The following is an 11105-nucleotide window of genomic DNA, read 5'->3' as shown; positions in this document are numbered from 1 at the left end:
AAGTGTAAACCTGAGCTTATTCACACTCTTCCTCCTCCTTGTTAGACATAGTACCATTCCAGTGTCAGCATCGATACAGTTGATGGAAATGGCTTTTGGCCTCTCTGGAGGTGACTCTTCCAGAAAGTATTGCATAGGTCAACATAATGTGATGGCCTGCTACAGGCAGGAGACCTAATTAAGCAGCAGAGCAAAATTGGTTTCTTTGCATTATTGTGTTTTAAGTTTTTTTAAGGCCATATTTGATTACAAGATGCAGGTTTTTTTCTTTCTGTATAGGACTCTGATGGCATTTCTTAGAAACAGACATCCTCACTTCATCAATACCTATGATATGAAAAATCCATATGCTGCCTTTTGTCCCTTTGAAAAAAGAGATAGCCACTTGGAAAATTTCAATGGATTGGTTCATCTTGTATAGTTAGGTTCTGTAAGCTTTTTGAGCAAGAACTACACCTCCCATTGTAATGTGAGCATGCATTTGTGCAATTGATGTGTTCATTCTGGGACCTTTCTTTTTTGAGCTTTACCAAAAAATCATTAAGCCATGCATGCAAAGACTGTTTTGTGGTTACAGGCAGGATGGCATTATGCTTGCATATACTACCTTCAGTACACCACCTGAATTTTTAATCTTCACAGAAAAATCTAGTCGTTCAATTTTAATATATTTTTTAGAAATTAGGGAGCTCTCAAAACCATCTGTAAATTATCTGTTACTTGATTTGAGGAGTTTTACTAAAAGTCAGAAAAACACTGCCTTGCTTCAACTCTTTGGGAGAAGAGACAAACACTTTATTAAAACATGCTTGTGTTGCAGAGCAATCACAAACACACAGTAGGTGTTGTGTGTTGTGGGTTTGTTTCCTTGTGGTGTGGGGGGAGTGAATTTATGGGCTTCATTTTACACTCTGATTTTTCACATTTCACTTCCAGTTACAGAGGCGTGAATACAATTGGTGCTATGCCTGAAATCAAACTAGAATAAAGGAGGTTTTTTTCATGTGACTTGTCCTTTGAGCAGGAACACCACATACAGGCTTGCTTTTCAATAAAGATGTTTTGACCACATGTGTCTTGCAGCTGGAATGGGTAGAAGAGCCAAGCCTAAGGTTAAAAAAAAGGTTGCATTCCTCTTGGCTTAAAATTTGGTAGTGTGATCAGTGCAATATCAACTCCAAAATTTCAGCTAAATGTAATGACTGGGATTTCTTCAGGTATAAATTTCTCAGCTGTATGTGGGGTTTCAGTTCTCCAGGCTGTGTTCTGTCAATGCCTTCCTTGCCTAATCTCCTTCTGCACTTGATAAACTGGCCTAAACTAGAGGTCATTGCTGTTAATTTTTTATGGTAGTTACCTAGTTATGTAGTAATGTAGAACTGGAATACACAAGATCTACTACTTTACTATTAGAATTTTTATTGAGACAATAGGCATTTCCAAGTGATGTACAGATGAAATTTATGATGTCTAATGATATTTAATAACTCATAAAATTTTTACTTCATCTAGTAATACCTGCTGTATTAAATGCAAGGCAATTTGCAGATTTTAACACATGAGAATGCTCTCCTGGACTTTTAAGTAGCTCAGGGAGGTGAGTTTGCTACCAGTCTAAGTTTGTTGTTAGTGAAATCCTTTGGGTTATTTGTAAAAGCAGGAGTGCTAAGGTCAAGTTTTTACTTAGTTATCCTCAGTTTTACCTACACAAAGTCTGGCAAGTGACCTGCTTATCCACCATTCCCTACAGGCCTTGTGAGAGTCCATTTCTGCTTAGTAGTGCTTCCTCAGGTGAATAGCTCTGCATATGAGCACCAGACACAGACTTGGGCAGTGTTTGGTTTTAAATGTGCTCTACTGTCTCTTCTTGAAGAACCTTTAAATGGGGGCCAAGGGGGACAATGCACAGTTTCTATATGCAGTACAAGGTGTGCTAACTTGGTCAATCAGCCTTCATTTCTCACCTGTTTCCCTCACTCAGTAATGCCCTTTCAAGGCAGTTTAAACTGAGTCTGATCCTGATTCTTGCACAGCATCCAAGTGATGCCTCGGGTGTGCTAACTTGGTCACTCATCCTTCAGCCTTCATTTCTCACCTGTTTCACTCAGTAATGCCCTTTCAAGGCAGTTTAAACTGAGTCTGATCCTGATTCTTGCACAGCATCCAAGTGATGCCTCTGACTCCTAGCAACTGTAGGCTTGAAGTACTGTCCTTACACACCTCTTGTGCTGTGGTTATGGTTAAAATTTTGCAGACTGTGGACACCCTTTCTTGCTACTTTTTGGCATAAGAGCATCCCCATGTAAACAGACTTCTATGCTTTTTCCTTCCCAGGTCTGAACCAGGGAAAAGCAGCTCTGAGGTGACTCAGTATGGAGGTTTGTGGTTATTCCACAAGGATTCCAAGGATTGCCCCTCTGGCTACTAATCCAGGTCCAGCCCTTCCTGCACCTTGATCCCTTGCAGCAGTCCTCTACTGCTGTGACAAGCTGCCTGCTTGTCACACCTGCCCTAAAGCGGGGGTCTGGCTATTCTGCCTTTGTGGCCCAGCATTGAGTTACAGCCTCAGTGTCCCCCAGCCCTAACAGGAAAAGCCATCTTCATTAGCTGAAGGGTGAAGGGAAAAGCACAGCTGGCACAGGAGAAAGCCTGTGTGTGACAGCTGTGAATGTGGTGAGAGAGAACAGGAGAGTGAAACTGGGATGCAGAACAAATGAAGCTGAGTGTTCCTGGTTTTTTCAGCTTTTCTCCTAAGTAGAAAACATTATCTCCTCCCTAAAGCTCTTACAGACTGCGTGGGTGCTGATTTTCAGGGAAGCTAAAAAGACAAGTAGCCAAGCTACTCCTACATCATGCTCATGGGGCCATCGGGTGCCCGTTCCAAGCCAGCAGAAAGTGCCGGGGGAACCCAGGGACGGGATAAGAGTCCATATCCCTTTCCCGAGTCACTCTCCCCTTGGTAGCATGCCTGGGAAAGCAGTACGGACTAGCCACAGGGCTGGGCGGCTCCACGGCCACCCGGCTCTCACAGAAAACAGTGTCGGGGGTGCTTTTTATCCTGGCCGCCTTAGAGCCGTCTCCAGATTTTGGGAAGTGTTGGCACTGGCTGCCAGCCGGGAAAGCGGCACGGAGCCCGTATGCCCTGCCCAGAGGGGGTCGTGGGGATGCGCCTGCACCATCCCTCCCCGCCGGGGGCTCGACCTCCACCAGCTCAGCCAGAATTACGGTCCCCAGCTAGGGAAAAAGGCCGGGGCAGGCCGAGTGTCCCCTGTCCCTGGGCCGCGGGCTCGCTCCTCCCCGGCGCTGTCCTCGCCGGGCTCCTCCGCCCCACACAAACCCTCATTGCGGGTTTTTTTCCCACCTTCACTGTTAACAAAACGCGGTGATTAAGACTTGAAACCAACAAAGAGTTTTTCTTCCACCTTAACCTTGCACACAATCCTTTAACAAATTAATTAATCCTAATGAATTAACACTTCATTTATTTAAACGCGCTACAGTTCATGAATTAAATTTTCATGCAGTGATTAAAGGCTGTTAAAATATGCATGATTTCGTTAAAATTTTATAATAAATCAGGGCAATGTGTTACATGACAAGGCAACTACTTCCCAGCCCCTCGGAAGGTGCTTTGATTCTCGCGGGGGGGCGGGGGGAGCCGAGCGCTCCTCTCCCCGTTTGGGCAGCCGAGCGGACCCTGGGGCGCGGTGAGACGCGCCTGGCGACCGACCCCTGCCCCCTCGGAGCGCTCTTCGTGCCTCTCCCGGGGGACGGAAAGCTGCCTTTTCCCGCTACCCCACCGAAACGTGGCATCCGTGCAGAGCGAGCGATCCTGGACAAGAGTGAAATCCAGCAGCTGGTTTGCCCAAGGAGCGGGGCTGCAAGGGAGCAGGGTCTGGGATGTTTTGCTGGAGGGGCTTCTCGGTGTGCTTTTTAATTCCTCCGCATCACTTGAAAGAAAGAGCGAGAAACTTTACTACTAACAGGACTGTAGTGTTTTTCACCGGACCTCTCCCTAGCTGCTCCGGTCTCCTTCCTTTCCCGAAAGGGGACGTTGGGAACTACCTTGGGACTTAAATCACCATCAAGCATTTCAATTTTTAATATGACAACATTCTACACTTTGGCTGCAAAAGCAATTATTGCGGCTTGTACACTAGTAATTAGCAGGTCTTTGCTGATGCAAGGAAAGTTCCTCACTAGGACAAGGAAATACTTTTTGTGCATTCACCCAAAGCGTTGGTTGTTTTTTGTTGTGCGTTTTGGTTTTTTTTGTTTTTTTTTTGTTTGTTTGTTTTTTCTTCTGAAGGTTAATTTTGATCATTTAAAGGGAAAATAGCTTTTACTTTAAATGGGATATTGACTTTCTGTGAACTTCACCAAATAACACATGTACTGTAGGTTTTGCCTCAGTGCTGCCAGTGACACTCAGGGTAGGACAAATACTCGACTGCAAAGTGTAAAGCTAACATTTGCTGAAATGAAGATATCCAGAGGGTTTAGAGTGAGCGGTGAGATCCACATTAGCTATTTTTTTAAAGTCGGGATATATAGCAAACTATGATCAGACGTTAATAGTTAATATCATAAGCTTTAGTATATTCATCTTTGGGGAATCCTAAAAAGAGAAATCAAATACAATGGGTTACAGTAATTAATTTATAAATCGTTTCACTGTGGGAATAAGGGGTTACTTTATTGCTTTCTCGAGATAGGCAGTTCAGTCAATTAAGGAATTCTGCCTATTTCTTGCATTTGAAGCCGGAGAAAACTACGGGAGACAAGTAAATGTGTATATATATGTTCCTCCCTTGCTTTATTGAGCATCTCTGGCCATAAACGTAGGGTTACAGCATGCTCGTGTCGCCAATGAACTTGCTCCTCAAAGCCTGCGAGTTTATTGCCATCAGTATTCATGAGGGTGGGCGTACCCACGAGGAATAGAAACAACAGCGAACATTAAAATAAAATCTATTACCAGGCCCGCGCGATTCTGATCCTGGCTCAAGCCGTCTGTTCGGGGAGCTGGCAGTGTGTGGAGGGGAGAGGTGGGCCACCGGGGGATAGTGACACGGGGTGCAGGTCCCGGCGGGCCCCGGGGAGCCCCCTCGGGCAGCAGCCCCTACCTACACCCGGTGGGGCCAAGCAAGCAGCAGGGCAGCGGCGGCGCCGGGACCGGCTGCAGCACCTCAGTAGCGGGTCAGGCTGCAATTTTTAGCGCTGCTTTAAAAGTTAGCCTAAAGTTAGCGCTTTAGCTCTTGAGGGAAAAAAAAAAAAAAAAAAAAAAAAAAAAAGTCGCAAAGATCGAGAAGAAGAGTTTTTCCTCCGGGACTTGATAGGTGACAGACCAAATGTTGCTCCACAAAAACCCCTCTTGTCCTTCTCCCCTCTCCTGAAAGATCAGACAGAGGGAAGACTTGGCTGCAACTCCCTAAGGAGGCGTCTGCCTCGGGGAGGCAGCGGGGAGCAGGAGGGGGCGGGGGGTCGGCAGCAGCCCCCCCAGGAGCCGGCAGCAGCCCGCCTCCTCCCCGGGGTCGGGAGGCTTCGCTCCCCCGCACGCCGTCACCCCGGTGCCTCGGGCGGCCGCCACCCGGGCGGCTTCAGTGAAGAAGCGAGGAGCCCCTGACAGGAGGTGTGTCACCAGCCGGGCGGGACTGCTTCCCCCGAGGAGAATCCAGTAGGATGTATAACGCAAGCTGTGCATCCCCAGATGTGCCCACCCCCATCCCAGGGTTCAGAAGACATCTCGGAGGTGGGACCCTTAGAACTCCTAAAGGTCCTCACCTCCTCACCCTCCGGCTAGAGCTGGGGGTGGAGGTGACAGAAAGGCTGAATTATCTGCCTTTATGGCCTTAAAAAATAAGCCAGTGAAGAGAAGGAGTCGTTTTAAAAGTACTGATGGGGGCAGATGTTCCTCCAGCCAAGGAGAAGGTCTCGCCCAGCAGCGCCTGCCACAGGCGTATGTTCCCCATTCCTCTGGTGGCTGCCTGCCCTGCCTGCCCTCGCTGCCCCGACCCAGCCCCTGCCAGCCCAGAAGTCAAAGACCCGGCCGCAGAGGCAAAGCAAGTGCCCGGTGGTATGTGGGCAGGAAGGCAGGTCACCGCTTAGCCTAGAAAGCCTCCGCTCGGCCGCCTTTGCCACCACTTGCACCATTTTCCCTTCTCTCAGCGTTTTCCTTCGGGAAACCTGATGAACTTGATCTGACAGCATCCTGGAGAGTGGGGTTCGCGCAGAGGCATCCTGATAAGCACCCATGCATCCCAAGGAACAGCATCCCTCGCGTTCCTCCACGGGACAAGGACGTGATCCCGGTAATCTGCCTCCCTGCCCCGCCGGGCTCAGCCCAGGGGCACCGCGGCTCTGGGCTGGATCTCGCCATGGTCGCGAACGGCAGCCTGCTGGGCTCGGGCCTTGCTCCTGGAGCTGGGCGCTTTTCAGCAAGGGCGTTTTTTTGGCGAAAAAAACGAGGTGTTCCCCACTTCCTTGCTCCCAATCCCTTTCCCAGGAGGGTTTTCCTTTACAATGGATGGTAGCTGAGAAGTGGCTAGAATAACTCATGGCCAAAAAAAAAAAAAAAAAAAAAAAAAAAAAAAGTCAATAAATACACATAAAGTATTATTTGTATGATTTGTGGATTCTGATACAATGATTTCGATAAATAAGGAGAGCCCAATCCCAGTTTCAAGTTCACCCCCTTCAGAGATGAAGTTGCATTTCGCTACCCCAGGGGACACGGTAATGGATGGAGACCTGGCTCCCTCTCGCACAAGTAATTGGCAGACGTTCCCTCCTTCCTCCTGGACTGGCTAGGGATCTAGGGAAAGGCTTATGAAGACAAATGTGTCTTCACTTGGGGTTGTGGTGTGTGCTGTTGTGTGCGCGTGTGTGTTTTCCTGCGTGACCTTTCTGCTATGTTTATGCGCATAAATAAAAGGCGCTCAGGAGAAGCGAAACAATTCCGATGCACTCCCTGGCTGTCACATCCCAGATCCAAACACCCCGCTGCCTGCTTGCCTGCAGCCCTGCTGAAAAAAAGCAAGGCAGCATCTGATCTGTCATAGGGACGGCTCCAGCGTGCCCCAAGGGACAGACAGGATTCACCTTGGGCCGCTCGCTAAGGATTCGTACTCATCTCACAGGCGCAGTAGCAGATTGGCTCCTTCCGTAGTTTTGCCTCCGTCTTCATAAACAACTACGAGAAAAAATAGAATCTCCTCTAAAATGGGACAGAAATCCCGAAACACTCATAATACTAACAGGGTGACTCCTCAACTGTTTGATTCAAAGGCAAGAGCATTCAAAGGATAAACCACAGAAAAGGGAGGGAAAGAAGAGTAAGAAACAGAGAAGAGAGAAAGAGAGAACTGCTTCAGGCCAAGCCAGTGCCCCTTGGGTTTTCCCAGGGAGCAGGAGTTGGGGCTGGGCGGCAGGAGGAGATGCAGTCTCACCTCCGCGGCGCTGCCCGCGCAGCGCGCACACGGACGCCCCGCGTGGGCGCAGCGGCTGTCACCCGCGGCGCCTGGCACAGCAATAGGTGCAATAAAACTACACGGGGTGGGGGAAAATTAAATTACAGGGAAAACAATAGCATCTGAGTGGTTCAAACAAATATCTGCCGCCGCCCGTCTTCTCCAAGAGCCGGTGTACAATTCGCGGCAGCAGCGGGGAGCGGCCGGAGGGCGCCCCTTTCTTTGGAAGAGCTCCGCTGCGCGGAGGGGCAGAGCACCTTTGTGCTTCAGTGCCGAGGGCCGGGCCGCTTCCCTGCGCCGCTCCGACGGCAGGGAAGGGGCGCCCAGCCCCGCACCCCGCCCATCCCCGCCCCACCGGGGCGCCCCGGGCCGCGCTGGTGGCCGCGCAGCGCGCACGTGTGGCAGCCACAGGTGCCGCAGCCGCCCGGTGCTCGGTGCCGCTCGCTATAAGAGTGGCCCCGCCGCCGCCGCCCCGGTGAGACGGGCGAGGGCTGCGGGAGATGCAACAAGGCGCGGGGAGGCAAGGACCGGGGGCGGCGGGAGGAAAAGGAGGAGGAGGAGGAGGAAGGGGGGGAGACAGCTGATGTCTGTCAAAGCCGGAGCCGCCGCGCTCTCGCGAGAGCCCGCCCGGCGGTAGCCACGGGATGCGGGGCTCAGGTGCGGGCAGAGCGCAGCGCAGCGCGCCCGGCGCCGGGCAGCGGCAGGCAGAGAACTGACAGAGGGAGGGAGGGAGCGAGGGAGACGGCGGGGGCCGGAGGGAGCCTTGCCACCCGCTCGCCTACCCAGCCCAGCCTCGGCCACCGCGGCAGCGGCGGCGGCGGGGGCAGGGTCCGCTGCGGCACCGCCGCCACCACCGGCTCCGCCACCGCCACCCGCCGCTGTCAGCGGCTTCCCCCGGCGGGAGGAGAGAGCCCGGAGAGCACTTTTCTCCCGACTTTAGGAGTGTTTGTGGATTTACATGCCAAGCCTTCAAGATGATGTCCATGAACAGCAAACAGCCTCATTTTGCCATGCATCCCACCCTACCTGAGCACAAATACCCCTCTCTACACTCCAGCTCGGAAGCAATAAGAAGAGCATGTCTACCAACTCCACCGGTAAGGGACAGACAGCTGCAGCTCTCTTCTTTCTTTCTCTCCCTTACAAGCACGCACTTTTTTCTTTCTTTCTCTCTCTCTCTCTCTCTCTCTCTCTCTCTCTCTTTCTGTATACTGCATGTATGTGTATGTGCATTAATAAAAAAACCGCTGCGAGGCACATTTTGACAAGCGGCGCTTAATGTTTTTTTCATGTCTTCCTCTGCAATCATCTGAGCGCCTGTGATCTTTTTTGAAAGCGGTGTTCACACGAGTCTCCGACTTCATCCACTTTCTGTATTAATTTTTATGACTCGGCCTCTGAAAAGGAATGCGTTTTATGTGCTCTTGTGTTTGACACAATTCCCCAGCTGAGAGTTACAGATCCATTTCTTCTCCTCCTTTCTCTTCTCCTTTCGTTCCAATTCCCCCCCTTTTAATTTATTAATTTATTTGTTCCCTTCATTCCTTCCTTCTCTCCTTATCCGATTCCCTCTTGCTTCCTTACCTTTCTACTCTTTGCTTCTTTTCCTGTTTTGCTCCTTCTTCTCGCTTCTTCCCCCTCCCATCCCCCCATTATTCTACCCCATCCCCCTGGTTCCCCTCATTTCCCCGGGCTGTCGCCTGCGGTACCACGCTTCCCCCAATCTCTTGGCTCTTCTCCCCGATCCCGTACTCCCTTACACGCTGATCCTACTGCCGGCTCCCCGGCCGTCACCCTAACTTTGCCCACCTCTCTCTCCCCTCCCTCGACTTCCCCCCTCCTTTTCCACGGCGCTCCCGCAACCCCACGCTGTCCCCCGCCCGTCCCCTTGCCCCTCCGCACTTTGCCCCCTCTCTGCCCCCTTGCCCTCCTCTCCCCGCACCCCGCTCTGTTTTGTGTCTCCTGCAGCTGCAGAGCAATATCTTCGCCAGCCTCGATGAGACCCTACTGGCGCGGGCCGAGGCTCTGGCCGCCGTCGACATCGCCGTCTCGCAGGGCAAGAGCCACCCGTTCAAGCCCGACGCCACGTACCACACCATGAACAGTGTGCCCTGCACCTCCACCTCCACCGTGCCCCTGGCGCACCACCACCACCACCACCACCACCATCACCAGGCGCTGGAGCCCGGCGACCTCCTGGACCACATCACCTCCCCCTCCCTCGCGCTCATGCCCGGCGGAGGCGGCGGCGGAGGCGGCGGCGGTCCACTTCGGCCCACCCGCACTCGCACATGCACGGCCTGGGCCACCTCTCGCACCCGGCCGCCATGAACATGCCGTCGGGGCTGCCGCACCCGGGGCTGGTGGCCGCGCACCACGGCGCCGCGGGGCAGGTGGCCTCGGCGGCGGCGGTGGTAGGGGCGGCCGGCCTGGCCTCCATCTGCGACTCGGACACGGACCCGCGAGAGCTGGAGGCCTTCGCCGAGCGCTTCAAGCAGCGCCGCATCAAGCTGGGGGTGACACAGGCCGACGTGGGCTCGGCGCTGGCCAACCTGAAGATCCCGGGGGTGGGCTCCCTCAGCCAGAGCACCATCTGCCGCTTCGAGTCCCTCACCCTGTCCCACAACAACATGATCGCACTCAAGCCCATCCTGCAGGCCTGGCTGGAGGAGGCCGAGGGCGCCCAGAGGGAAAAAATGAACAAGCCCGAGCTCTTCAATGGGGGCGAGAAGAAGCGCAAGCGGACTTCCATCGCCGCCCCGGAGAAGCGCTCGCTGGAGGCGTACTTCGCCGTCCAGCCCCGGCCCTCCTCCGAGAAGATCGCCGCCATCGCCGAGAAATTGGACCTCAAAAAGAACGTGGTGCGGGTTTGGTTTTGCAACCAGAGACAGAAGCAGAAACGGATGAAATTTTCCGCCACCTACTAGGGGCGGGCGGGAGGGGCGGCCCCGGCATCGGGGGCACCGGGGGGGCCGGGCCGGGGCCGCGGGGGACGCCCACGCACCGCCACCGTCGCCTGAGACGCCGCGGGAGGCTCCTGGGGACCAAGGGACGATGTAGAAATTAAACGCGAACTACTCGGGGAGAGGGGGGTCGTGCGTGTGGGGGGGTGCGCTATCAATTATTAAAACAAAAAAGACACCGGGACACCAACGAGAAGAAGGAGGAGAGAGGAGGTAAAAACGCTCTAGAAGCCCGGGGGGGGTCACTTCTGCGGCCCTCTCCCCTCTCTGCCCCCCAGCCCCCCGACAGAAAGCGGGAGAAAGAGCAACTTACAGCGTAAACACACACAGACACACACACCAATAAATACCGTGACAGCAACAGCCACAAACCGAGAAACCTAAGTCACAACTTTCCGAAGGAAAACAAAACCGACTAACAAACCCGGAAGGCGAAACTGTTGGTGATGATGATGCTACGTTTGGTTTGGGTCTCTTTTCATTACTTTCTGCTTTTTTTTTTTTTTTTTTCTTTTCCCTGGCTTAGTAATGAATGAAGACAGCGGTGGTTTGGTGCGGGGAACTTTTTCTTTAGTTGGCTTGGGTTTGGGTTTTTTGTTTGTTTGTTTTAGTCTTTATTTTTCTTTGTTTTGTTTTGGGGTTTTTTTCCTGTTGTTTTTTATTTTCCTTCGAA

General features: G+C 52.4%; 1 protein-coding gene across 1 annotated transcript; it reads left to right on the top strand.

Annotated features, from left to right (window-relative positions):
• Window positions 1-8352: 8352 nt before the first annotated feature.
• Window positions 8353-10396, top strand: POU4F1 (POU class 4 homeobox 1). The gene is given in 3 exon segments (XM_041471260.1): window positions 8353-8566; window positions 9438-9735; window positions 9738-10396. Coding segments are annotated over 3 exon segments (1080 nt in total). The 5' UTR covers window positions 8353-8443.
• Window positions 10397-11105: the final 709 nt, after the last annotated feature.

Source organism: Pyrgilauda ruficollis, unplaced genomic scaffold (assembly GCF_017590135.1).
Source record: "Pyrgilauda ruficollis isolate IOZ18807 unplaced genomic scaffold, ASM1759013v1 scaffold26, whole genome shotgun sequence".
NCBI lineage: Eukaryota > Metazoa > Chordata > Aves > Passeriformes > Passeridae > Pyrgilauda > Pyrgilauda ruficollis.
This window is presented reverse-complemented; position numbering and strand designations above follow the sequence as displayed.